This window comes from Panicum virgatum, chromosome 6K, assembly GCF_016808335.1.
Source record: "Panicum virgatum strain AP13 chromosome 6K, P.virgatum_v5, whole genome shotgun sequence".
Taxonomy (NCBI): domain Eukaryota; kingdom Viridiplantae; phylum Streptophyta; class Magnoliopsida; order Poales; family Poaceae; genus Panicum; species Panicum virgatum.
Window position 1 is genome coordinate 3,961,574 of NC_053141.1, and position 26,739 is coordinate 3,988,312.

At 47.0% G+C, this 26,739-nt stretch overlaps 4 protein-coding genes across 13 annotated transcripts; 2 read left to right on the forward strand and 2 right to left on the reverse strand.

Moving 5' to 3' along the window:
• Positions 1 to 813: 813 nt before the first annotated feature.
• On the forward strand, positions 814 to 5,853 carry LOC120711316 (N-acetyl-D-glucosamine kinase-like). Of its 2 annotated transcripts, none has more exons than XM_039996799.1 (7): positions 814 to 1,091; positions 1,816 to 1,963; positions 2,328 to 2,519; positions 4,165 to 4,293; positions 4,693 to 4,862; positions 4,978 to 5,108; positions 5,443 to 5,853. In XM_039996799.1, the coding sequence occupies exons 1-7, from the start codon at positions 896 to 898 to the stop codon at positions 5,518 to 5,520; spliced, it is 1,044 nt and encodes a 347-aa protein (XP_039852733.1). In that variant the 5' UTR covers positions 814 to 895; the 3' UTR covers positions 5,521 to 5,853. The 2 variants fall into 2 exon arrangements, with proteins under 2 accessions (XP_039852733.1, XP_039852732.1); XM_039996798.1 differs by having other exon boundaries at positions 4,975 to 5,108; positions 5,443 to 5,840.
• A 285-nt stretch (positions 5,854 to 6,138) lies between these two features.
• Positions 6,139 to 16,121, reverse strand: LOC120711311 (WPP domain-associated protein-like). 3 transcript variants are annotated; one of them, XM_039996783.1, is made up of 5 exons: positions 15,872 to 16,121; positions 13,508 to 15,215; positions 13,048 to 13,174; positions 12,746 to 12,847; positions 6,139 to 6,631 (listed from the first exon to the last, which is right to left on the reverse strand). In XM_039996783.1, the coding sequence occupies exons 1-5, from the start codon at positions 16,104 to 16,106 to the stop codon at positions 6,581 to 6,583; spliced, it is 2,223 nt and encodes a 740-aa protein (XP_039852717.1). In that variant the 5' UTR covers positions 16,107 to 16,121; the 3' UTR covers positions 6,139 to 6,580. The 3 variants fall into 3 exon arrangements, with proteins under 3 accessions (XP_039852717.1, XP_039852719.1, XP_039852718.1); XM_039996785.1 differs by lacking the exon at positions 15,872 to 16,121 and adding an exon at positions 15,787 to 15,860; XM_039996784.1 differs by lacking the exon at positions 15,872 to 16,121 and adding an exon at positions 15,532 to 15,686.
• Positions 16,122 to 16,616: 495 nt separating this feature from the next.
• On the forward strand, positions 16,617 to 22,253 carry LOC120711315. Of its 7 annotated transcripts, none has more exons than XM_039996794.1 (7): positions 16,617 to 16,861; positions 16,971 to 17,122; positions 18,746 to 19,777; positions 19,870 to 21,395; positions 21,469 to 21,571; positions 21,669 to 21,737; positions 21,818 to 22,253. In XM_039996794.1, exon 4 carries the CDS (start codon positions 19,871 to 19,873, stop codon positions 20,993 to 20,995), a length of 1,125 nt encoding a protein of 374 aa, XP_039852728.1. In that variant the 5' UTR covers positions 16,617 to 16,861; positions 16,971 to 17,122; positions 18,746 to 19,777; position 19,870; the 3' UTR covers positions 20,996 to 21,395; positions 21,469 to 21,571; positions 21,669 to 21,737; positions 21,818 to 22,253. The 7 variants fall into 7 exon arrangements, with proteins under 7 accessions (XP_039852728.1, XP_039852727.1, XP_039852729.1 ...); XM_039996793.1 differs by having other exon boundaries at positions 16,617 to 16,794; positions 16,891 to 17,122; XM_039996795.1 differs by having other exon boundaries at positions 16,617 to 16,794.
• Positions 22,254 to 23,177: 924 nt separating this feature from the next.
• Positions 23,178 to 26,730, reverse strand: LOC120711314 (2-succinylbenzoate--CoA ligase, chloroplastic/peroxisomal-like). Its single transcript, XM_039996789.1, has 11 exons — positions 26,406 to 26,730; positions 26,243 to 26,315; positions 25,947 to 26,115; positions 25,722 to 25,820; positions 25,519 to 25,616; positions 25,136 to 25,329; positions 24,937 to 25,064; positions 24,281 to 24,648; positions 23,980 to 24,188; positions 23,496 to 23,826; positions 23,178 to 23,289 (listed from the first exon to the last, which is right to left on the reverse strand). The coding sequence occupies exons 1-10, from the start codon at positions 26,606 to 26,608 to the stop codon at positions 23,700 to 23,702; spliced, it is 1,668 nt and encodes a 555-aa protein (XP_039852723.1). The 5' UTR covers positions 26,609 to 26,730; the 3' UTR covers positions 23,178 to 23,289; positions 23,496 to 23,699.
• Positions 26,731 to 26,739: the final 9 nt, after the last annotated feature.

Here is a 26,739-nt window from a genome sequence, read left to right on the forward strand (position 1 = left end):
ACGGACTACCGAGACACCCAAAAAAATCTTTTCCATTTGGATGCTAGTACACATGCTAGCCATGGATTAGTTTTGGATATAAGTTTTTTTTTGAGGCAGTTGGTGGATGTAAGTTCGTGAGAGGAAAAAGGAGACTTTAAAGATGATCTACTCTCAAGCAGGGTTAAGTAAATCGACCGGTCCGATCAAAACCGGCGCGGTCCGGTAGCGGTTTACCGGACCGGTTTGACCGGAAACCGGTGAAAACCGGTCAAATTCAAAATCAAATTCAAAATCGCATGTTCAACCGGTTTCGAACGGCTTACTGGTCGGTTTGATCGGTTTACCGGCCGGTTTGACTGGCCGACCGGTAACAGGTCAAATTCAATTTTTTTCTTTTTTGGTTTAAATTCAAATGCCCGCAAAGTATACTAAATAAATATTTGTATAACATATTTTAGCCTAAATGAACCCTCCAACCCTCTTTTATACTACTTTTACATTGTATTTGTATATTTTTGTATGCACGTTTTTTTATTTAACTTTAAATCCCCGTAAACTATACTAAATGAATGAATTTTTGAGAAAATTTGACACCATTAGATTCGTCGCACCTTGAAATATTTTTAGAAATTTTTTAATTTTTTTTTCATTTTTCAAATTTAAATTTAAATTTTGAATTTGAGCCAGTTTGATACCGGCCCAAATCGAAATCGGACCGGACCGGTTTGACCGGTAAGCGATCTAACCGGACCGATTACCACCGGTTTGGTGAACCGCTCTACTCTAGAGCACACACGCTACAAAACGAATCCTTCTTCTATCCGGGCGAAAAGAAAAGAAAATCTTTGTCAGGGTTTGACTCCCTCGCCTCCTATCTCGCCGCCCGAGAAGCGAGGAAGGGGCCAGGCGCGAGATGGGCGGCTACGAGAACGGCGACTCCCCGGCGGCCGTCGCGGGTGAGGACGGCGTTATCCTGGGCGTGGACGGCGGTACCACCAACACCGTCTGCGTCTGCCTGCCGGCCGCAATGCCGCCGCCGGAGTCGCCCGCCGCCGTCCCCGTGCTCGCCCGTGCCGTTTCCGGCAGCTCCAACCGCAACTCCGTCGGAGGTAATCGCCAAAGGATCTTCCCGTTCAGAGGGTGTCTGGTGCGTGCCTCGTGTGAAAAATCGGATCTTGCGAAATAGGCCGCGGGTCTTCGTGTCAAATTTTGGGGATTTCGTGTCCGTGAATGTCACAATAATTGCGTGTTCGCGGTTTATTGGTCATTTGTAGCGTGCGGGTGTCTTGAGGCTTACAGGAAACATCGGATCTTGGCAATTAAGGGAGAGTTTCAGGAAAATAAATGAATTGCTTGCATAACACTGATTGTGTATGCCTTATTTTATTTTAAGCTTTTGTTCAAATATTATCCAATTATCATGTCCATCCTGTTTGCTGTGAATTCTTTGGGTTCCTACATGTTAATCATTTAATGAAGTTGCTGAAGAGATAATACCACTACTCGCACTAAGCTTGGTGCCTATAGTCTAGTCTAGTAATTTTTACTGATGGGAACACATTGACTTTACCTCATGCTGATACTACTGTGGCTAGCACTTCATCTGTGGTTCTAAAGGAATACTGCGCCCAATGTTTAACCAGAATCTTTAGTTCTGTACACAAATCACATATGTTTTCTTTGGGTAAGCTGTAACATGGTATACGATTGGAGCATGGGAATGTTTTTCCAGTGATATGCAATTTTTTTTTCTTGCCATGTTGTAATATGTGTACGATAGTGTAGAATTCTTTGCTCGAAGACATACTGAGCTCTTTGTCTTCTATTTGCCAGAAAGCGCTGCATTGGAAACTCTAGAGCAGGTCATGACACAGGCTCTAGCAATGGCCAATACAGATCGTTCAGCTGTCCGTGCAGTTTGTTTAGCTGTATCTGGAGTTAACCACCCATCAGATCAGCAGAGGATGCTGGAATGGATCCGGTATAGTTTTCTTTATACTTTAATTAAAATCTATTTCTCCTAATACGTAAATTATCGCATTGTTGTGATCCATGTAAACTACTTGATTTCATTTTATATCTTTCACGCTGATATCTCCAAATACTTGCTGGATGCTCAAATAACCGAGCTAATTGTCTTGTACATTGTGACACTATGGATAATTAGAGTTAGTGGTGCTGCTTTTGTGCGTATCATTATGAATCACAACAAGCTGACAACTAATGGATAGTAAAATTATCATTTTGTTGTTCATTTGCACTCAACCTTAAATGCTATCAACCAAATAAGGAATCCCTCACATTTGTTCTATTTTACTGCTAAGTGAACCTTGTTTATTCTCCAGGGATCTGTTCCCAGGCAATGCCAAATTTTATGTGGAAAATGATTCCGTAGCAGCTCTGGCTAGTGGTACAATGGGAAAGCTGCATGGCTGTGTGTTGATTGCGGGCACTGGAAGCATTGCTTACGGGGTCACGGAAGATGGAAAAGTGGCTAGAGCAGCTGGTGCTGGGCCTGTTTTGGGCGACTGGGGTAGGTGAGTTATATTATTTATGCGAACAAGACACTTCAAATGATCCTCAAGACAAATGGCTTGTTTGAATTTTGATATTGGATAGTTGGAACATCATTCTTTGGGCTTTAGAATAGATACATGTGTTTTCAGTTGCCATGGGCTGTTTCTTCAAAAGTTTATACCTGATTTGCAACATGAGAACCAGATAGAAGTAGGGGGTGTTCAACTGACAAGCATCAATCGTTTCGTCACTCGTCACGCACCCAGTAGAGATTATACAACTCTTTTCAGACCTTGTATGGATCACCTTTTAGTCCCCAGCATATGGCAGAAAGACTAATTATATGTCCCGGGGGTTGTCGAACTGTGAATTGGGAAGATCAGGACCGTCCCTAGGGGTGTCAGACATGTGTAATTTGCACAGGGCCCCACATCATGCAGGGCCTCTGGGCCTGTAATCATAATCTTAACCTGGAGTCATCGTGTGCTTTAGAGAAAAATTAACATTGCATATGGAGACAGATGCTTGGTATATTTATATGAGAAACTTAAGGTCTTGATAAGACTATTTCACATGGCTCAAGTAATATATATTAGTGAAGCCTAACCAGCCAACCTTAAACAAAGTAGCTTAAATTTTTTTAGATGAGCTTAATGTAGTGTCTAGTGAGCAAACTTTCTAAAGCAAGATTCTCAAATGTTATTCAAACATTACCACTTCTACTTAAATTCAGTTTAATTAGTCTTTATGCAGTTACACAAATACAAGTTCACCCAAAACATCATCACAAAAAAAACACCCACAACAATGAAGCACATTTTCACTACTTCCTCATTTTTGTCTTCACTGTACTCAAGATACATCCTAATCAATGAAATAACCATACCACTCACATGAGGTATAGAAATGAATAATGGACAATGAAAAGTCACTGTAGCATCTACCTTCAGGACATGGATTTAGCTTTTAATTATGCATGTGATTTTGCTACCATTTGTCATATGGATTACTCTTTAAAGAACACACATAACTCCTCTGTTCATATTCACAAGGTATATTTTGTTTCATTAGAACAAGGCTATCCCTATAGTTACTCTTCATTTATGTAATAAAAATCATAATTATAAGTACATATTTTTATGTGAATCTAATAGCACCATTTTTGTGTCACAAAAATGATGTATTAATGCAGTAATTGTTAATCAAAGGCTTATCCTAACAAAAAAAATGCGCCTTATTTAGATGACCAGAGTTGTTTCTTCAGGGCCTAAATTTATCTATGTCACAGGGCCCGTGATGTCAGGGACAGCCCTGGGTAGATGCCACTTGCTTCGGTTAAGGAGGCATGGCCAGGGGAATTGCCAGACTGAATTGGGATTCAGTGTGAGTGATTCGGTGGTATTAGGGAGAGAGACCATTGAGTGAATAGTTGGCCGAATAGTTTGCCCATTTCTCCTTCCTGCAGTCCATTTGACTCAAGTGTTGCAGCTCCTGCCTCCCACAAAAATTAATGGGTCCTCCTCCATTATCTTGATTGTTCACTAATTGACTGTTGTAGTTTAAATAATTTGTTTCTATGCTTGTGAAACCTATTATTGTGTGACTCCACTACCACTTCTTGTGACAAAGGAACTTGTAGGTGACTATATGTGTACATTAATGCAGTGGATATGGCATTGCTGCACAGGCCCTGACAGCAGTAATAAAAGCACATGATGGCCGTGGACCACAAACTAGTCTTACACAAGATATCCTTAAGAAGCTTGAACTTTCTTCGCCAGATGAAATCATTGGGTAAGTTGTCACACTATTGGGTCCTTTTGTATACAGTTCATATGTCCTTGGATATAGAATGATAGCTTAATATGTTAAAATGGTATGCTAGTGTTATTGCATAACAATAGTTTATTCGTGTAAAAAAATGCACGCGGTACTTTCTGTGACCATTCTATGGTACAATATGGCTCGTCAACATAAAGGATAAATCTAACCAGTCCTGCATCATTTCACCAGGCTTTTGCCATTAGGCATTCATACTTTATTTTTCAGTATTGCAGTAAGATCCCTGCATTCGATATTTCATATTTTTAAGCTCCTAGAAAGATTACCGGTGTAGTATTTTATAATGGTTTAATATCCAGAGCTTGATATTTGGAATTTTATACTTGATTGTCACTCATGTATCTTAAACAGGTGGACATATGCAGATCCTTCTTGGGCACGTATTGCAGCACTTGTACCTGTGGTGGTATCTTCTGCTGAAGATGGTGATGAAGTAGCTAACAAAATCTTGCATGATTCAGTGCAAGAGTTAGCTGATACCGTTATAGCTGTTGTTCGGCGTCTTAGATTATGTGGTGAAGGTAATGAATGCAGCTAGATCTCTACTATACTCTTAAGTTGCTAACCATGCTGTGTTGGAACTCACAGTAGTAAAGCATGCTCTGTATACCTGATTGTGTTTTTTTAATCTAGCAGATGAAAAGGACAAATTCCCTCTTGTTTTGGTTGGAGGGGTCCTTGAAGGAAATAAAAAGTGGGATATTAGCGGTGAGGTCATAAAGTGCATTTCCAAGGTCTTCCCAGGCACCAATCCTATTTGGCCTGAGGTTAGTATATGTATATTTGCTCCTGTCTTCTTCAGAACTTTATTTCTCTGCTGCGCACATAGCCACACATTCCAAGGATTCAAAAGAAGGATATAGCCATTCTCAGGAGTATTCATTTTTTTTCTCAGTAACTTGAGATGATATAAGGCATATATAGCTGGATTAAAGGTGCATATATTTCTACCATCACGAGAGCAAATAATCAGTTAATTTGAAAAACACCACCAAATATCAAAACAATTCCCAAGAAAGTGGGGGTAGGCATCAGTCTATTTGAAATTGGATAAATTGCCCCCTTTAACAAAGCTAACAAAATTTTATCACGGAACTCAAGGTTGAACCTGCAATTGGTGCCGCCTTACTAGCCTGGAGCCATCATCGCAAAGGATTGAAGTTGGAGAATGGAAGTTGATTCCCGGCATGGGAGGATGTGACTTGTACATTGAGGAGTTGGCCAACTTAATGATACATTTGGTCCCAATGACACATTCATCAGCATGGAGGCTGCTGTTGTGTAAATAATATATCTTGGATGGGATGCAAACTTAAGGCAGGGATCAGGGATGAAAACATATTTCTGATGTAAGTAGGTAGAGTGTCCAAAGAGTTGTAAAATAGACCTTTGATCTTAACTCTTGTGACCTTTGTATGTGTGCTGTTTGCGTTTGGAGGGGAGAACATGTATTAGTGTATCATGGATAATTGATCTTTCAAATGTACGATAGTTTTTTACATCTTCAGTTTACTTGGCCTCTAAACTTAGTTGAAATGTTCAACTTGAGATTAATGGCCAGCCTTTTTTGCTGTTATTATGTCAAAGGGAAGAGCTTGCACAAATTTGCATTGAAATGCATGGATTCTGATAGCTGAGATGCCCGTTCCTGCGACAGGGATAAAAGGAATTCTGAATAGTCTTCATTTCAATCAGTCGATTCTTGACGGCATGGAGCCTAGGACCGAATGATAGCAAAATCCATCTTTCGAACACAAATTTCTCATCAGGTTACCATCACAGACCGTCAAACTATCGTACCAACGTAAAATCATCTGAAACTCATCCTTCAAACATAGAATCCATTACAGTTACAGCTCTTGCTCATTCAAGTCGGTCACTGTTACATGAGTTCACCTTTGCAACCAAGCAAAGCAGGTGACAAAATACATGGCGCCAAAAGCCAAACACAACTAATAGCTATTTTCTCGACCTAATAGCTACGGTTGGGTCATTTACAAAGTAGTCAAAGGCTATCAAGACTACTTGCCTGCAAAAGGGAACAAGCCACTCTGCATCACCTAATTCTTAGAGTTGGAATTTGGAAACAAAAGCTAGCAACCTTCTACAAAAAGTTCTCTCAAACCACTGGAAGTAAATGCCAAGCCACGGATACCACGGTTAAGTATGATGTCAAGCCAATGATACCACGGTTATGATTGTTAACATTGACCACCTGGTGTTAACAGGAAGAAGCATTTCACTTTGCCATGCTAATATGTTTCTTAATCATGGTCAAGGTCTCCATAACCTACAAGGAAGAGATAGTACAGTTAATAATGAACAAAAAGACTAGTAAGGATACATGATGCAAATTGGGTGAGTATAATTGCTAGCAGTTATAGAATTACTGGTAACTGAAATTTTTGTTAAAATCTGTGCTGGGTCACATTGAAGGGAATAAGTCAGCATCTCCTTTTTTTGCTGCAGCACGCAGTGGGTTTGTGCTGCCCCTAGAGGACAGCATCTTGGACTGTTTTTCAGTTTGCTAGGACAGCTGCAGTTAGTAGGACAGTATCAGTTAGCATCTACTTTTCTAGGACAGCAGGAGCATCTTAGACTAGGCAGTTAGCAGCCCCTTGGCTGGCTGTATATATGTGTGGCCACCCCTCCCGTTGGATGGTATGGCATTGTGTGAATGAAGAAAAACCCAGAAAACTTCCCCAACTTGAGTGTCATCCTCTCAGCTCAATGAGTGAAAATTGAGCTGCTAACATCTGGTATCAGGGCCGTACTTTCCTGTAGACTGGATATCTCCTGTTCTTCTCCCTCCCAAGCAGCAGTAGCAGCTGCTGCAGCACCAGTAACAGCTAGCGCAGCAGCAACAGTTAGCGCAGCAGCACCTGCAGCAGCCCCTCTTCCACCTTCCTCACCCGAGTAGACGAGCTGCTGCTCGTCTGAGGCTGCGTCTTCTCCACGCAGCAGCCCCTTGGAGGCGCGCCATGTCCGACGCACCGTCTCAGCGCTCGGTTGCCTCGAGCGCACGGCGTCAGCGAGATGCCGAGCTCGCCGCGGCAGAGGAGCGCAGGCGAGCGACGGCACAAGCCGCTGCAGCAGCGGCGAGGGCGGCCAGGCAGGCTGCAGCGGAGCTGGCGGCGGCCAAGGCGGAGGTGGAAGTAGAAGCGGCGGAGGATGCAGCGCGTGCAGCGGAGGTCAAGGTTGAGACCTTGCGCGGCAGCCTCAGCGGCTCCATCGCCGGCGACACCACCGCCGACGGGGACCTTGAGGAGTTGGAGAGGGAGAGAGCGCGGGAGCGGACCGCGCGGTGGGCAGCAACCCACCCCGGCGGCGGCGGTCCAGGGGCCCGCGCGCTCGGCGGCGGCCTGGGCGGCGGCGCGCAGGGCGGAGGCGGCGCCCCTGGCGGCGGCACGCATGGCGGTGGCGGCGCTCCTGGCTAGGGTGCGCGCGGCGGCGCCCCCGGCTACCACGGCCTCCAGGCGGTGGTCAGGGACGTCGGTCCTGGCGGTGGGTGGCCCACCCTCACCAAGACCAACTACGTCGAGTGGGCCGCAGTCATGGAGGTGAAGCTCCAGGTGCGGCATATGTGGGAGGCAGTCCGGTACGGCGACGTCGACTACGATGAGGATCGACGAGCGCTGGATGCTCTCATCGCAGCAGCCCCGCCCGAGATGCAGTTCACGCTTTCCAAGAAGCGAACTGCCAAGGAGGCCTGGGACTCCATCGCTGCGGCACGTATCGGTAGCGACCGCGCCCGCAAGACCACTCTCCAGACACTTCGCAAGGAGTGGGAGAACCTGGCCTTCAAGACAGGTGAGGATGTTGATGACTTCGCCCTCCGTCTCAACACTCTGCTACAGAAGGTGGTGCAGTTCGGTGACGACACCTACGACGAGGAGAGAGCCGTCGAGAAGCTCTTCCGCTGCGTCCCCAAGAGGTACATGCAGACCGCTCGCTCGATCGAGTCTCTGCTGGACCTCTCCACCATGACGATCGAGGAGGCGATAGGTCGCCTCAAGGTCGTCGACAGCGACGAGCCACAGCCTCCCTCGGGAGGCATCTCCATCGGTGGGAAGCTCCACCTTACTCAGGAGCAGTGGGAGGCCCGGCGCGGTGACAGGAGGAGGGGGGAGCCCTCTTCCTTGACTGGTGGCCGCAAGCGCGGCAAGCCGCGAAAGGGGCGCGGAGGTGCCCAAGCCGGGGCACGAGGGCGCGCCGAGGGTGGCGCCCGTTGAGATGCTCAGGGCGGCGCCGCCGATAGGCCCAAGGCAGGCCCGGCCACTGGGCCAAGGACTGCCCGCAGCGGAGGCGTGGGGGCCAAGCCCACGTCGCGGAGGCCCAGCCGGATGACGAGCCGGCTCTGTTCCTACTCCACGGGGACATGGAGCCGCATCCGACGGCACCGCCTGCCACCGCTCTACTCCACCTCGACGAGCCGCGTGCCCGAGTCCTCCTCGGCAACGGCTCCTACGACGACAGGGTCGATGGCTGGTACCTCGACTCCGGCGCCACGCAGCACATGACAGGGCGGCGGGAGTTCTTCTCCGACCTGGACATCGACGTAGGTGGCTCCGTCAGGTTCGGGGACTCCTCCACCGTGGAGATCAAGGGCGTGGGCTCCGTGATCTTCACCGCCAAGTCCGGAGAGCACAGGATGCTCACCGGAGTCTACTACATCCCGGCGCTGCGGAACTCCATCATCAGCCTTGGGCAGCTCGATGAGAGCGGCTCCCGCGTGGTGATCGACAGCGGGGTCCTCCGCATCTGGGACTACCGTCGCCAGCTTCTCGCCAGGGTGGTTCGAGGGAAAAACCGCCTCTACATCCTCCACGTCGGGGTGGCCCAGCCTCTTTGTCTTGCAGCTCGCAGGGACGACGAGGCATGGCAGTGGCACGAGCGCTTTGGGCACCTCCACTTTGATGCCCTGAAGCGGCTCGGCGCCAAGGAGATGGTGCGAGGCCTCCCATGCCTCGACCACGTGGAGCAGCTCTGCGACGTCTGCGTGCTAACGAAGCAGAAGCGACACTCCTTCCCCCAGCAGGCGAGCTTCCGAGCCAAGGAGAGGCTCGAGCTCGTACACGGGGACTTGTGTGGCCCGGTGACACCGGTCACACCAGGAGGACGGCGCTACTTCCTGCTGCTTGTCGACGACCTCTCCCGCTTCATGTGGGTGATGATCCTCGGCAGCAAGGGAGAGGCTGCGGACGCCATCAGGCGTGCTCAGGCTGCTGCGGAGGCGGAGAGCGGCCGCAAGTTGCGCGTGCTGCGCACCGACAACAGCGGTGAGTTCACGGCGGCCGAGTTCACGGCGTACTGCGCGGATGAGGGCATCCAGCGCCACTACTCCGCGCCGTACAGCCCGCAGCAGAACGGCGTCGTCGAGCGGCACAACCAGACGGTTGTGGGGATGACCCGGGCCCTCCTTAAGCAGAGGGGTATGCCGGCTGTCTTCTGGGGAGAGGCGGTGGTGACGACCGTCTACATCATCAACCGCTCGCCCACCAAGGCACTCGACGGCATGACGCCGTATGAGGTTTGGCATGGGCGTAAGCCGGCGGTCTCCCACCTACGGGTCTTCGGCTGCCTCGCGTTCGCCAAGGAGCTTGGCCACATCGGCAAGCTCGACGACAGGAGCACTCCGGGAGTGTTCATCGGCTACGCGGAGGGTTCGAAGGCCTACCACATTCTCGACCCGGAGACACAGCGTGTGCGCACGGCGCGCGACGTTGTGTTCGACGAAGGGCGAGGATGGGCATGGGACAAGGCGGTGGACGACGGCTCGGCTCCGATGTACGACGACTTCACCGTCGAGTACGTCCACTTTGAGGGAGCTGGGGGAGTAGGCAGCTCTTCTTCGCCGAGCATGCCTACCCCGGTCCCCGAGCCTCCACCGACTCCGGCGCCCGCCACACCGGCGGCACCACGCCCTTCAGCTACGACTCCGGCTGCGCCGAGTTCCTCGGCTGCACCACCACAGCCGGCGACGCCGCGCACTCCAGCACCGATAGCCACTCCTCCGGGCACGTCTACTTCGACACCTGCTCGTGCTGAGCACAGTCCGGTGGAGTTCGCTACTCCGCTCTCTCACGACGAGGAGCGCGTCGATGCGTACCACGACGGCGAGCCGTTGCGGTACCGTACGATGGAGGACCTTCTCGGTGATCAGCCGGTGCCGGGACTGGTGCCTCACGACCTCGAGGCGCAGTTGCACCTCGCGTGCGACGACGGCGAGCCTCGGTCTTTCGCAGAGGCCGAGGGACACGTGGCATGGCGTGCCGCAATGCAGTCGGAGATGGACGCGGTTGAGAAGAACAGCACTTGGGAGCTTGCTGACCTCCCTCGTGGTCACCGCGCGATCACCCTTAAGTGGGTGTTCAAGCTGAAGAGGGATGAAGCCGGCACCGTCGTCAAGCACAAGGCTCGCCTGGTGGCATGAGGTTTCGTGCAGCAGGAGGGGGTCGACTTCGACGATGCCTTCGCTCCCGTGGCACGGATAGAGTCCGTGCAACTTCTCCTTGCGCTGGCTGCCCAGGAGGGCTGGCGCGTCCATCACATGGACGTCAAGTCGGCGTTTCTCAACGGCGACTTGAGGGAGGAGGTCTACGTGCACCAGCCGCCGGGGTTTGCGATCCCCGGCAAGGAGGTCAAGGTGCTACGCCTGCGCAAGGCCCTCTATGGCTTGCGGCAGGCCCCGAGGGCGTGGAACGCCAAGCTGGACTCCACGCTCAAGGGGATGGGCTTCGAGCAAAGCCCGCACGAGGCGGCCATCTACCGGCGGGGCAATGGCGGAAATGCCCTGCTGGTGGGTGTCTACGTCGACGACTTGGTGATCACCGGCACCAAGGATGCGGAGGTGGTGGCGTTCAAGGAGGAGATGAAGGCCACCTTCCAGATGAGCAACCTGGGGCCTCTCTCCTTCTACCTGGGGATCGAGGTGCACCAGGACGACTCCGGGATCACACTTCGACAGACCGCCTACGCCAAGCGCATCGTCGAGCTCGCTGGGCTCACCGACTGCAACCCAGCTCTCACTCCAATGGAGGAGAGGCTGAAGCTGAGCCGTGACAGCACGGCAGAGGAGGTGGACGCTACTCAGTACCGGCGCCTTGTGGGGAGCCTCCGCTACCTCGCCCACACACGGCCGGACTTGGCGTTCTCCGTCGGCTACGTTAGTCGGTTCATGCAGCGACCGACGACGGAGCACCAGCAGGCCGTGAAGAGGATCATCCGCTATGTTGCGGGGACTCTCGACCACGATCTCCACTACCCGAGGTGCCCTGGAGCGGCACACTTCGTCGGGTACAGCGACAGTGACCACGCCGGCGACATCGACACCAGCAAGAGCACGAGCGGGATCCTCTTCTTCCTCGGCAAGTGCCTCGTTAGCTGGCAGTCGGTCAAGCAGCAGGTGGTGGCCTTGTCCAGCTGCGAGGCCGAGTACATAGCGGACTCCACCGCGTCGACTCAGGCGCTCTGGCTCGCTCGACTGCTTGGTGATCTACTCGGCAGAGACACTGGAGCAGTGGAGCTCAGGGTGGACAGCAAGTCCGCTCTGGTCTTGGCGAAGAACCCCGTTTTCCACGAACGGAGCAATCACATCCGGGTGAGGTATCACTTCATCCGAAGCTGCTTGGAGGAAGGAAGCATCAAGGCGAGCTACATCAACACCAAGGATCAGCTTGCGGATCTGCTCACCAAGCCCCTTGGGAGGATCAAGTTCCTTGAGCTTTGCTCCAGGACCGGGATGGTCCAACTTTCCCACAAGACGACGCACAAGTCTTGTACTCTTGGTCTTTGTGGGGCTGCAGCATCTCCTTTTTTTTGCTGCAGCACGCAGTGGGTTTGTGCTGCCCCTAGAGGACAGCATCTTGGACTGTTTTTCAGTTTGCTAGGACAGCTGCAATTAGTAGTACAGCAGCAGTTAGCATCTACTTTTCTAGGACAGCAGGAGCATCTTAGACTAGGCAGTTAGCAGCCCCTTGGCTGCCTGTATATATGTGTGGCCACCCCTCCCGTTGGATGGTATGGCATTGTGAGTGTGAATGAAGAAAAACCCAGAAAACTTTCCCAACTTGAGTGTCTCCTCTCAGCTCAATGAGAGTGAAAATTGAGCTGCTAACACACATCATATTTTTTTTCACTGAAATTTTTGAGAACATGAGATGGGCTAAAATAATCTAGATATTTTGGCAGGAAAACAAGGAAAATGTACTTCACTGACAACATACTAATTCTTGCAACTAAAGAGTGAACCTAACTAAGAAGGATATCCATGAACATCTGTTTATAAATATCAATTGAAGCAGTTTATGGCCAAGATTTTAGGTAGAAAACATGTAGGAGAAACAGAAGCAGAAAATGAAGGAATTGTGCTGAAAGTATGCTACAGCATAAAAATGAAACTTACGCCAGTATAGTGTTGCAGGACTGGAGAATAATGATCGAGTGCGATATAGATTTTTGCAAGAAGATCTGATAAGGCCTCAACCTCATCACCAAGTAAATCCACCTGAACACCAAATAAAACTAATTAATTCTGTTATTGTGCTGAAATCCTGGATCCTTAGCTTAGCCAAATGCAAATCTGAACCATATTACATCAACTTTAACCTCCTTAGGTTATGACTTTGTCATGGTTTGCAGGTTAAGCTCTGAAGAGTGAAGCTAAATCACTACTAGTTACTTAGCTAAGCTTCACAGATAAAATACCTCGAGCTCAGCTTTCTGAAGATTAGAGCCTCTTGTCTCAGATATCTCTTTGTAGCGCAGTGCCTTCTTCCTTAAAAGATTGCCTTCTTTTACAAGGCATTTACATTGTTCTTTTAATACACGGAACCTGAGAAAAAAAGTGTGAGCAAGATTATGGCGACCAATAGTAGATTGATTAGATGCTGTAGAGTACAGGCATTTATACAGGCAAGGAAGACCTTGTTGGTTTATACAAGTATAACGACCATCGGATATCCTTGCCTATCATAGACACACACACATCAATCTACAAGGTGCACACTAGCCACTTTATTCACAGAACATTCTGTAACTAGGTAGTAAGCACCCAAAACTACCGAGGTAATATTAAGACCAAATAGAGAGAAAGATGAAACTTATAATAATATAACCAGCATTTGCCTAGAATGAATAAGTTCAAGGTAAATGAAAAAACAGGCACCTTGATTCATTGTGCTGGACTTTATTTGCAACAATAGTTTGTTGATCCATCATGAAGTTTTCCAAATCTCTCACAGATTTAACAATACTTTCCATGAATTCTTTCAATTCCTTGTCTTTGGAAACAGCAGATGTTAATCTCTTCTCTTTTTCTTCAATGATACTATGTAGAACTTGATTTTGTTTCTCCAATTCCTTTAGAGAGGCTGAAACAGTTCTAAATCTATCATTCAAGTCACCCAAAGTGGCATCATTGTTCTGAACATGGTGCCGAGCTTGCTCCAACCTTTCCACAATGATATCAAACTCCCTGTTCTTTTCAGATATGTAGGAATCTTGCTTTTCCACTTTGTCTCTTAGCAAATCAATTTCACGGCACAGAGAGCCCACACGAGCCTCCATTGCCATCAATCCGATCTGCGACACAAATTCTTCCTTTTCCCTCACTATTTCAGTGAAAGAATCCACAATTCGTTTCAATTTCTCAATCTTTTGCTTCTCTTTAGATTCCTCTTCAGCACAATCCTTTTTCTCCTTGCACTTCAACAACAAAGAATCAAGCATTGCTTGGGCAACAGCCTCATTCTGAATTATTGAGCAAATGTCGTGCTTCATATCAAGCTCCATCTCATAACCATGCAATCTTATTTTCATTTCACTAAAGAACTCTTTCATGACAATCTTTTCTACCTCTTCTCTAATGGTGGCTGCAGTACTGGCATCTTCAATGTCAGATTCGAGCCTTATAATATGCTTTTTATGATCTGCCTCTAAAGATGCAAAATGCGGAGCCTGAGTTGGAAGAGACCAACGTTCTTCGTTATTAGTTGCACCACCTTGTAGCTGCATGACATCGGAATCTACTACATTGCTCTTGTCATGTTGACCAGGAAATGTGTCTGCCTTGCTGCGAACAAAGGTTCTTTTATTCTCCAAGAGGAGCACATCCAACTTCGACAGGACTTCCCCAATTTCCTTCCTCATGTGGTCAAGTTCTTTGTTGTTCCGTAAATGCCAAGGATTAGGTCCTTCCCTTTTTAGGAGCTCGCGCTTTAGTTTGAATATCTGCTCTGTCTGCTCATGCACAGTTGAATCATGCTGCCTTTTCATCTCATTCATCGATTTAGTAAAATAGGATATCAAAGCATCAGTGTTCATGTGCTTCAGCAGTTTTGGATCAGCAAAAACCTCTTCTTCAGAACATATTTTCTTTGCCACACCATTTCTAGATTTTTCCTCACTCCTCTGCTTGCTAGCATCTTCTGAATCTTCTGAGTTAAGCTGTGATCCCAAAAACCCCCATTCAGAACTCAATAGTGACTTTGAAATGGTATCAAGTTGCTCACGGAGATAATAAAATTCATCATATCTTTTATCCCTGCCCTCATGTGAAATTAAGCTGCTATCTTCGACCTGCTGAAGCTTTTGGTTCAGTGATGCTATCTCTTCATCCTTAGAAGCAATCTGCCGAGCTGCTTCTTCATGCACATCAGTTAAAATCCCCTTCATGACTGTGTCAGTCACAAACCTTGAAACATGAAACCTGGCATTGACATCTTCCCAGAACGAGTCTATGTCATCGAGGAACGACACATTCTCATTAGACGAAGGCTCACAGTGAACTGCAGCACTTCCATGGGCATCATTAGGCCACACATCTGAGATGTCTGCCATGCCTGGCTGAGTGTGACTTTTGAGTGTCACCACAACTGCATATATAGAAAGGCACGAAAAGGTGCATTAAAATCATGCCTCATGTAGGCAAAGCAGATTGCTAATAGTTTCTCAACAAGCATAAGCGTGAAATTAATTACATGTATTTTAACTAAATCAAGAATAAGCAAGACATTAACTACATCATGACAAGTTTCTAGCAGCATGTCTCTGAGCCAAATCCTACGTTTACAAGCTGATCAAAGGCTACAAATTTCTGGAATCAGCTACCACAATATGCACGCCTAATAATGGCATGTGAACCAGTCGCCCAGTCCAAAACAACAGAATAGGACATCTGGCTAAGCTAACCATGAAGGGTCATGAAAGGGACATGTACTGCAGTCCAAAGACCGAAAGCGGCATACACCAGCGCAGATTAGTACAGCTGACATAGGCAAACAAACAAGACCAAACTCCCAGCTACCCAATCCCGAGACTGACTCCGAGAGGAGGTCAAGCCAAGCTCGAATCGAGAAACGGAGATCGACGCCCCCCCCCCCTCCCCCTCCCCAATCACCAAGAACAGAGCTACGTCCATTAATCCATAGAGCAAGAAGCAGTTACCGAAAAGGCGACGCAAGGAATACTGCCCGAAAATACAACAGCAGAAGGGGGGAAAGAAGATGGTGCGGGGACGAACATGCTTTACCTTTCTCGCCTGCCGCCGTCAGTGCCGCCAGTGGTGGGGTGACAGCGAAAGCAACCGCCTTTCTCCTCCTCCTCCACCTTTCCCCTCCGCCGCCGTTCCGTACTGCCTGCTTTCGCTGTCGTGGTGGTGCTGGGCAGGTTGCCGCCGCTGATCCGCTGACCTCCCCTATAGTTTCCACCCTGGCCCATGGTTTTGGCCCAAATTCCCTTTTCGCTCTGGCGGCCCAATATTCCATTTTGTTCTCGTTTTTTTTGTCAGGACTCAGGACTCATGTATTAATTTTCATTAATCAAATTGTTCCAGTTTTCGTTCAAGTCTATCAAAAGTAATTGTTTTAAGGTTTGTGGTGAAACTTGCAAAAATTATCTACCAGCGCTCAGAAATGATATTATTTCAGTTGTCAAAGTCGCTCACATTTGCATGTTCTCTCTCTGTCTAACATCTCAAAGTCTAACCTGATCAGCCACAACTTAAAAAAATTAAAATAAAAAGAAAAATAACACGTTATTGAGACACCAGGTAAACCCAAAGACTTAAATTTGAGAGTATTCCCTATATACCACCGGAAAAAGAACATAATTCTCTATATAACACTGAAAATTTTCACTTCCCCTCATGCCCATCTTTTATTAATAGACGAAACTTGACCCTGCACTTGGGTGAAAATCGATCCCATGTAGCGCCACGTCTACAACAATTTTGGTCCCTTGGATTCTCAAGCAACGGCTGGAGAAAAGCAAGCGTATATAGGTTAGCTTCCTGAACGCACGTATTGGAGACAAGAATCTTCCTGAACGTGCTTAGTACTCCAACAAGGAAATTCGCAACGCTTCCTCTTCTGAATCGCTAGAAACTTCCCGAGCGGAGGAGGAGCCGTGCCGACGGCAAGCCGGAACACAAGCTAAATATCTTCCGTTGCTCCGGTATCCTTGTCCACCACAGTTCTTCCACAAATCTCAGATACACTTCGCCTTCCACAAGACCGCACATGTAACGCACAACTTCTTGAATTCACACAGAAGTTCCTTCCCCCATACGCTCGATCTGGTATACAATACAAAGAGAAACACGAGGGCCCAGACGTTTGATCTCATCGCAGGTGACGCAGCCGACGGCCACGCCAACCCCGCCGTCTTCGTCGACGGGACTGGCGACGCCAACCTTCACATTGTTGTGCCGACCGGCGACCCGTTCACGCCTCTCCGCCGGCCACTTACCGAGATCCGAAGTGATCCCAGCTTCCTGTAACAGGTATGCCTTTCTAAACCATATTGCTTCTTCTCCCCCAAACTATGATCCAAAATGCTATCTAGTATAGAAAACTGTATGCTGAAATTGGTGTAGTGAACCCCATTCTGCAAGTAGTACTTATATGTTAGCTAAATTTCATTTCATCTATGTAATCAACCCATATTGATTGAAGTGCCAAACTCCTCATCTGCTTCCATGCTTATTTACTATTTGATGAAATGTCAATACAACACACATTTTTTACTTTGCTAGGTTTGTTCTATTGCCCATTCAGTCATAAATCTCCACAAGATCTTATTCGGCTGTCATTTAATTGAAAAAAAATAATTTAAGTGGTACCATATCTAATTTGAAATTGTCTCTAATTATTCTAAGCTAACAGATTTCCCAAATCATCATATTAGCTATAGAAATTTATCATTAGCTATAGAAACTTCCCTCCGAACAGTTTCCTGATACCCAGCAATCTATCACCCGATTCCATAAATCTCAGAAAGAAATAGCCACGACGCCTAATTTGGAATATTCTGCACATTAATCTGATTTTTTGCCAAGTAGCTTCTGATAAGCTATGTTGCCCGGATACGCGGATACGGATACCGGTACGCGATACGGGGATACTCCGATACGCCATTTTTCCAAAAATAAGGATACGGGGATACGCCAATATATATAAAAAATAAAAATAAATAAAAGTTTCAGGAACTAGAATGTGAGAAAATAGAAGTTCTAGGGACTATAATGCGTCATAAACTCATATATTCATATGTTCTATAATTATTAGAAAAAGAGAAGGGGTAAAGGAAAAAAGAACCAACTTTATCTTACCTGTTCGTCTGTTCCACGAATGGGGTCATCTTCTTCCCCAACCTCCGGCACTCTCTCTCTCTTTCTCTGTGTAGCGGCCAACTCCGGCGGCCGCGGCTCCTCCTCTCCCTCTCCGGAGGCCGCGGCTCATCCTCTCCCTCTCTAGCGGCCTCGCGGGCCGTCCAGAGGCGCGCTCCGGCGGCCGTGGCGGCCCGCCAGCGGCGAGCTCCGGCAGCGCAGCACCACCCTAAATAGTGCTTTAACAGATGTGCGGGCCTCTGTCTGGACAGGCCGTGCAGTCGCTGGAGCAGTAGGAGGCACGGACGGGTGGGCGGGCGGAGGTGACGGCAAGGGAGCAACGAGCGATGGGGAAGGAGCAGGAGGAGGCACGGGCGGGTGGCCGAGCGGCGGTGACGGCAAGGGAGCGATGAGCAGCGGGGAAGGAGCAGGAGGAGGCGTGGGCGGGTGGCCGAGCGGCGGTGACAGCAAGGGAGCCATGCGAGGCTGCTGCGGGCCTGCGGCTGCGCGAGTGGGGATGAGAGGGTGGCACAGCTGAACGGAGAACCTTTATACGAAGCGATTGAGTGGTGTTGTTAGGGTTTGAAGGTATCGGACATGTATCCACAGGTATCCCACGAGTATCCGATTTATTTTTATTATTTGAAAATACCTAAATAGTCCGATACTTACGGGATACGTATCCGGGAGTATCCGTGGAGTACGGGTATCCGATATGGTATCCGATACCGGTACGTGAGTTTTGCGAAGTATCCGCGTATCATAGCTGATAAGTACTGTAACTATGTCTTCTATCAGATGGATATAGTGAATCACATGGTGGTGCAATGGCTTGGGGGCTTTGCTACAACCATGAATTGAGCCCGAGTCAGAGCTTCTTTCATGATTGCAATGAGTACTATGGCAGAGGCGCTATTCCTGTTTACAGGTCAGACTGATATGTCACTTTGTTGATAATCTTGGATCCGCTTGTTGATGTTCACTAAGAATCACAACTATGGTATCTCATTACCAATACTATCTTGACTTGATGGGAGTTGGCCCTGAGCACTCTGGACACAACTTGGATTGTGGTGATCAGGTGGTTTTCAATCCATCATCAGAGAGTTTCGACTTCTAAGAAACTGTTTTAAAAATCAGTGTGTCTGGGGCCGAGGGCCCACTAACTGGGTTCCCCAAGCTATTGTGATTATGTCTTTGAAATAACAGTTGTTTGCCCTATAACATATGTAATATGTACTATGATGCTTAATATTTTACCACCGCATAACACTGGCTAAGCCACACCGAGGGCGCGGAAAAGCCGCGCCAGGTTTCCAGTATCATATTGAAATTTGATCAATGGACGAAACTACCCCTCCCTTCCTCACAACCCTCTCCCTCCGACCTCCCTTGAACTTGAGTTAATTCCCTAAATGCCATTGAAAAATATAACTCATCCCTTGTATGCCACTGAATGGCATGTGGGGGATTTTTTTTGTGTCTATGACATGTGGGGCCAATGGCATATAAGGGATGGTTATAATTTTCAGTGGCATATACCTTGAACTTCCAGTTCCAGTCCCCGCTCCCCCCTCCCTGCCTCCCTCCTTGTTCTCTCCCCAACGCTAGATCTACAGCAGCGGCGGCTGACAGGAGGCAGGGCCCCGGACGACACAGGCTCGAACTAGGCGCAGGGGGCTACACATTTTGACGGGGACCCGCGGCAGCGGTGGCGGGCAGGCGGCCGCTCGAGCGGCGGGCAAGGCGCGATTGGCTGCAGCAGCGGGGGCCAACGGAGGGGAATGACGATGAAGCACAGGAACGACTGTCTGCAGCATGCCTTCAAGGGTTAGTTTTCCATCTTAATGCATCAGTTCTGGTTGTTAAACAGTAGTGCCAGGCTATTGCTCATGCTCAAGTAGTGCTATTTTCACTCACAGGATGGATCCAAACTCATGCTATTTATTGAAAATTAAACATCTTGGCAACCCAGAAAATGCTGGAAAGGATGTCGGATGTTTTTCCTTTGAGAAGTTTGTTGATTGTGACATGACAAATTTTAAGGATTTTGTTGAATCAATGGTGGGCCAGTGCCCGCCGGGTTACAAGGAGGTTCCTCATATTCAGTACTATGATGATTGTGATAGTAGTTTTGACAACTTGTATCGATTTAAGGCACAAATTGAGAGCTGTTGTCCTGGCAGTTTAGTGGTTATTGATCATCATACAATAAATAGTAAGGTCAGATTTAGAAGACTATTCTTTGCTTTAAAGCCTTGCATAGACGGGTTTCTCAATGGTTGCAGACCGTATTTAGCAGTAGATAGCACATTCTTGACAGGCAAGTTCAAGGGACAATTGGCTAGTGCAACGGCTATTGATGGGCATAGTTGGATGTATCCAGTTTGCTTTGGTGTTTTTGATTCTGAAACTAATGAGAATTGGATCTGGTTCATGCAAAATCTTAGAGAGGCCATAGGCTCACCAAGAGGGTTAGCAATTTGCACTGATACTGGGCAAGCAGTTATGACAGGGGTAGAAGAAGTGTTTCCAGAAGTAGAACATAGGGAATGCATGAATAACTTGGTGACCAACTTCAAGAAGACACATCGTGGAAAGTTGAAGGTGTTTGATGAACATCTTTGGGCTGCTGCTTACTCAGAGAACCCATATTTGTTTGAGAAACATTGGGTTGCAATGGAGAAAGAAGAGCCCGTAGGAACCGCATATCTTAGGAAGTGGCACACTAGGTTGTGGACTAGGAGTCAATTCTCCACTATCTGCAAGGTGGACTATGTAACCAATAACTTGGCAGATTGTTTCAACAAGTGGATTGAACCTCACAAGTCAATGAACTTGGATGATTTAATGGACAAGCTTAGACAAGTACTTATGATCAAGTGGAACCTGAGGAGAAAGATTGCGAGGAAGCTGCAAGGCTTGATTTTGCCCCACATAATCAAAAAGATGAATGAAGACAGCAGAAATTTAGAGTTGGAAGTGGCCGAGTGCTCTGAAAAAATTGCAGAAGTTACTGAATTGGGGGCAGCGGCTTTAGATTTGTAGTGAACTTGCAGGAGAGGACATGTTCGTGTAGAAAATGGCAGGTTTCTGGAGTTCCATGCAAACATGCTATATCATTCATCACATCGCTCGCTAATGCACCTCTAGAGAACTATGTGGACATGTATTACTCTATTGAGAAGTTTAGAGCAGCTTATAGCCAAGTAATTCCTGCTATGGTTGACAAGTCCCAGTGGCCTAAATCTGATCATGGATTTTTCATGCATCCACCACTTTTAAAAGCCACCGCTGGTGGGCCAAAATCTGAAAGGTACAAAGGTTGTACTGAGAAGAAAGGGAATGAAGGGAAGCACAAATCCCCTATTTGTAAAGATTATGGCCATCACTGGCGCAAGTGCAAGAAGGGTAACCCTGAGGACATTTCAACCCTAATGGCTGTGAGGTAATGACTTGTTTATTTCTACTATTTATTGCATCATTTTTATATGCTCACTATCTTATTATTGCTCCTGCAGAGGGCCAGCAAATAAGAAGAGAAAGACCATCAAATCATCTCAGACAAACATTGTGCCTTTTGAGGGTGATGAATTACCAGTGTCATCTGTCTTTCCCGCCTAGGTTATCAGTTTTATATGACAAGTTGTATTCTCATGATTGTATATAGATATGATAGCTTGCTGTGTTCATTTTCTAAGTGTATTCCTTCTCTTTGTAGTCAAGGTTTGGAATCTGCAACTGCGACAAAGGGAAAAAGTGCCAAATCAGAATCTGCAGGATCCGAAAGGTAATATTTGGACATCTATTGTGCACTAGTAATGTAACATGTGTACTTTAGCTTGCTAAATTATTTCTGCATATTTGTAGGTCAAGTAGTGGCTCAAATCAGCATAATCCCATTCCTGTGTGTAGTGAGCAAACAATTGTACCTTTGAATGCAAAGGCCAAAAAGAAAAGGAAGCAACCAGCTAAAAAACAAGGAAAAAAATCTTATGCTCTCATCTGACAGCCCAGCAATGGGCACAAGAAGCAAAAAAGTGGGAGGCCCTGCTAGCCCTGCAATGGGCATAAGAAGTAAAAGAAGACTTAGTTTATGATTGCACATGGCTTACTTTTGAATCAAATGTAATGGATGTGACCCTGCTGTAATATTGGCTTGGTTGTGTGTATCTATGAACATGATTGTAAGATATGCATGTGAACCTGATGTAAGTTTCAATTGTTCATGGGAACCTATTGCACTGATTGAACCTTGTTCATATCTGAACCTATTGTAATGATTGAACCTATCACTATGTATGAATTATTTGTGTTGGAATTTACTATATGCATTGTCATGTTAGAGTATATCTGTTTTTTTATTAATTGCCTAAACTTGGATCTATTGGATTATTAGATTGGAGGACAATAATCATTATTTTTTTGGCCATTGAATATTTATGCACCTTTCATGTTTGAACATAAAGTAATAGAATATGAAACACTATGTTTGGCTCCAAGGGAAGTTAGGTGTAACAGTCCAGTTAACGGAAGTGCTAAGAAAGGAACCGAATAAAAATTCTAGTGTCAGGGACAAAATTTTCTAGTGCTACTGCTATATAGGGAATTATGTTTTTTCCGTTGCTATATAGGGAATTCACTTATAATATTTCAGTAGACAAGATGAGGGGTAAAAGTGTCTTTTCAGGTTAGTTAGGTATAACAGCCCAATTAACTGAAGTGCTAAGAGAGGAATCGAATAAAAATTGCAGTGTCAGTTAGGGTAGCTGACCGGTTACAGAAAAGAGGACTCCCTCACCCGGATCACTGCCCCCTCTGCGACCAAGAAGATGAAACAGTACAACACATCCTCACGACATGTGTATTTGCTAGACAATTCTGGTTCGCTGTTTTGCAGCCCTTGAATTTGGTCGCATTAGTCCCAAGCCGAAGAACTGTTTCTTTGGCTGATTGGTGGTTGAGAGCTTGGAGAAAGGTCCCTAAAATGCACAAAAAAAGGGTTTAATTCTCTGGTCATGCTGGGAGCTTGAATCATTTGGAAACACCGTAATGCATGTGTCTTTGATGGATCAGCTCCTTGCCTCCAAGCTGCTTTGCGAGCTTATAAGGACGAACTGCAGCTTTGGGCAGCTGCTGGGGCTAAGGGGCTGAGGGCCCTGTGTGTAGGACAGGTAGAGTGAAGACGCCATTAGGGTGTTTTGGTCAGGTCCTACCTTCTATCTTTTTGTGTAAGAGTCTTCTATGAGTTCTATTTAACCAAAACCCATTTTGGCCCAAGGTGGGTGATCGGATGTAAATTGGCCAATCTCTTCTTCTTAATGCAAAGATACGCAGCTCTCCTGCGTGTTCGAGAAACAAAAAGTTAGGGAAGACAAAATTTTCTAGTGCTATATAGGGAATTATGTTTTTTCTGGTGCTATATATAGGGAATTTACTCCTGCAAAAATTATCTACCAGCGCTCAGAAATGATATTATTTCAGTTGTCAAAGTCGCTCACATTTGCATGTTCTCTCTCTCTCTCTGTCTAGCATCTCAAAGTCTAACCTGATCAACCACAACTCAAAAAGTTGTGGCCTAGATTGAAGTTTCCATAGTTTGCACGGAGAGGTTGATTTGCACCTGATATGTTCCCAAGATAAAAAGAAAAAGAGCACGTCATTGAGACACCAGATAAACCCAAGACTTAAATTCGAAGCAAATTGAGCCACAATTTGGTTCATAATACAACCGATCTTTGCCTCAAAAAAACTACAAGTTGCTGGGTATTTGCATTGTTGCTAAGATTTCCCTCTTGAGCTCCTCTCTTCTGATTTTGCCTGTACTGGTCACTGGGAACGGCTGCCTCCACTGATAATACGACCTTGGTACCTTAAATCTGTTGCACAAATTGAGAACAATAGTAAACTGGTGGTAGCTTCATTGGTAATTAATTTGTTCTCGAACTTTGTTTGGGGAAAAAATATTCAAATGGTTGCGCATTCTGTTTCAAAACGGTACTATATTTCTGGGGAATACATGACAATATCACCTGCTCAATTTTTTCATCCTGCAGTGGTCATGAAGGTTCTGAGGAGAGACTTCTTTGCTTTCACCTTGGTGCTCAGCTCTTGCATCAGTCCACTTCCAGCCATCCTTGATGCTAACACAAGCAATAACTTTCTCACCAAGACGACTATCTGGTATACCAACTACCACAACTCTAGCTACTCCAGGGTGCTGGGACAGCACCAGTTCAACCTGAACAATTTCAGGTGATATATTCTCAAATCATATGTTTACAGTTAAAGATTGAAGAACATGTCGAATTTTGATTTGTTATGGAAAAGTACCTCTTCTGGGAAAACATTTTCACCTCCCGTTTTGATGCGACCCTTTTTCCGCCCAATAAGCCATAGATTACCGGCACTATCCATCCATCCAGTGTCGCCAGTGTCCAGCCATCCATTCCTGACACAATCTGATGAATCCACCTTGTTGTTTGCCCAGTACCCAACCATGGTATGCAAGCCTCTGGTTAAGATGTTTCCAGTTAGCGAAGAACTAGGGTTATTACCATCCATGCCAATTTCTATCTCGACATGAGGTGCTGGTTTACCAACACAAATGCCCCCAGAATGGTTGCCTGGTTGGTTGGGTTCTTGGAGCTTTGGTTTGTTGAGAGCCATGAATGTCAGAGATGAGCAGGCCTCAGTCATCCCTGTTTAAAATAAGGCACACTTTTTTAACAGGAGGAGCACTGCTATATAATTTTAAGGAATAAGCATACCAAGTTTTTATGCTAGTGACATTACATAAATGAGATAAGAATAAGATGCTAGCTCTATTAGTCCTTTCCGAAAGTGTTTAACCCAGTAGGTAAATGTGAAGAGCTATTAGCAACAGAATTTCGGAGTTGATGAGGATAAGGTATGACAAGGTGTTACTTCATGCTTGCAAATAGTAACAGTTAAGGAAGTCCAGTGTAGTGGTTGGTAAGAAGATATACCATAAGCAGAGAAAATAGCAGCACGAGGAAATAATTGAGAAGCTCCATCCATCAATTCCTCTGACAATCCACCACCACCATTTAGAATCTTGGTCACTGTCATCACTGGGCCTGATATCCTCTCCTTTCTGGTTGAGAAAGTCCCACCAATAAATTATGCATTCCTAGGCTTTCAGAAAATTTGAGCACTTTCACGAACCGAGCATAAGACAGTAGATCAGCCATGATCGCGGGGACAGTGATGAAAGAAGTTACTCCATGTTCCTTGATGGCATCGAAAGCTGATTGGGCGTCAAATTTCGGTATCAGGACATGACAGCCTCCAGCCATCAGGATGGCCATGCATGAGGAGATCCCACCGATATGGCACAGAGGTGCTGTATGCAGGTAGACCTGCAGATCAACAAGGGAAAACATTAAAGTTCATACAACTAATGTTTATTCTGAAATGAAACCGAATTACATTAACATGGCAAAAGTTTCTTTTTGGTGATTTATGAAATTGTCAACCCCAGCTACAGGTCAATGCAATTTTCAGGGTATAAAGCTGTAACACAGAGTACTTGGATTCTGATAGCATACATCATCCTCACCGTAGCCAACAATGGCGATCTTTGCTAGGGATTGAATGATCAAAGATGTATGGCTTATCGCTACACCCTTTGGTCGCCCAGTAGTACCTGAATCAAAATAGCTTGCCACGTCGCATCAATTAGGAACCCAGTTTCATTTCAAACTGGGCACAGATTGAAGTAGGAAATCAGCCACAAAATTTGGAGATTTACCAGATGTGAAGCATATCAAAGCAACATCCCTTGGAGCGGATATGGGCTCTGTCGCTATAGGTCCTCTCACGCTTCTCTTGATGTGATCAACTGATCCAACTGAAAAAACATGTTGAAGACGGAACATGGACATTTTATATATGCTAGATATCACGCAGTTTCTTTTTAAGTTTCAATACAGAACCCAACATGAACAACAGGTTCCAGCTCCAGCCAAAATCTTACAGTTTGCAGCATGGCCTGTGCTGCAAGCGTCCCCCAGAATGATGTAGAGGCCAATGGACGAATACTTGTTGCTGTCCGTCAGCCGGAGGGCCCAAGAGCTGAAGACGCCGTCAAAGATGAACGCCATCGGCTCCACGAGCTCCAGCGCCTGCGCCGCCTCCTCAAAGCTCTGGCTCGCAAGAAAATTAATCGCAGTTTCAACTTGTGCAGATAAGTAGCAGTAGCTGCTGAAACTGAAGATTACTACGAATCAATCGCCGTTCCAAACGGCTGCCGGAGAAGGAGAAGCTCGTTACCCAGCGGTAGTTGAGAGGGGCGATGATTGCTCCGACGTGTGCCACGGCGAGGAACAGCTCGACGTACTCGATGCTGCGTGCCAGAGGATGGCACGGTGAAACTAAATTTTCAGAAACGATGTTGAGTGAAACCAGCTCCGCCGCTCTAGTTCTCTGCACGTACCTGTTGAAGGCGACGGTGGCGACGACGTTGCCGGGGCGCACCCCGCTGCCGATGAGCCCCACGGCCAGCCTGTGCACGCCGTCGACGAACTCCGCGCCGGTGATGCTGCGACCGCCTGAGTCCGCAGCGACGGTGGCACCGCCGCGGCGGGTGAGGAGGCCGCCGAGGCAGTGCGCGATGTGACCCTGGCAATGCCGCGCCATCGCCGTCGCCTCCGTCCGTCGACCGCGAGCGAAGCTCAGACGGTGGTACTTGTACGCAGGTTTGACACGACTTTGCAGACGCGGCAAGGAGAAGAGCTGTTGCGGCCACAGACGGCAGATAGCAGGATAGG

What these genes read in the sequence shown, in the direction of transcription:
- LOC120711316 (XM_039996798.1), top strand. Translation starts at nt 896, where the DNA reads ATGGGCGGCTACGAGAACGGCGACTCCCCGGCGGCCGTCGCGGGTGAG. An exon ending in AGGATGCTGGAATGGATCCG is followed by an intron (nt 1,964 to 2,327) that starts GTATAGTTTTCT and finishes TTTATTCTCCAG; the next exon opens with GGATCTGTTCCCAGGCAATG. An exon ending in CCAATCCTATTTGGCCTGAG is followed by an intron (nt 5,109 to 5,442) that starts GTTAGTATATGT and finishes ACGGAACTCAAG; the next exon opens with GTTGAACCTGCAATTGGTGC.
- LOC120711311 (XM_039996783.1), bottom strand. Translation starts at nt 16,106, where the DNA reads ATGGAATATTGGGCCGCCAGAGCGAAAAGGGAATTTGGGCCAAAACCA. An exon ending in GTCCAGCACAATGAATCAAG is followed by an intron (nt 13,175 to 13,507) that starts GTGCCTGTTTTT and finishes TTTTTTTCTCAG; the next exon opens with GTTCCGTGTATTAAAAGAAC. An exon ending in TTCAGAAAGCTGAGCTCGAG is followed by an intron (nt 12,848 to 13,047) that starts GTATTTTATCTG and finishes TTTGGTGTTCAG; the next exon opens with GTGGATTTACTTGGTGATGA.
- LOC120711315 (XM_039996791.1), top strand. Translation starts at nt 19,871, where the DNA reads ATGGATCCAAACTCATGCTATTTATTGAAAATTAAACATCTTGGCAAC.
- LOC120711314 (XM_039996789.1), bottom strand. Translation starts at nt 26,608, where the DNA reads ATGGCGCGGCATTGCCAGGGTCACATCGCGCACTGCCTCGGCGGCCTC. An exon ending in GCCACCGTCGCCTTCAACAG is followed by an intron (nt 26,316 to 26,405) that starts GTACGTGCAGAG and finishes TCTGGCACGCAG; the next exon opens with CATCGAGTACGTCGAGCTGT. An exon ending in CACAGGCCATGCTGCAAACT is followed by an intron (nt 25,821 to 25,946) that starts GTAAGATTTTGG and finishes ATGTTTTTTCAG; the next exon opens with TTGGATCAGTTGATCACATC.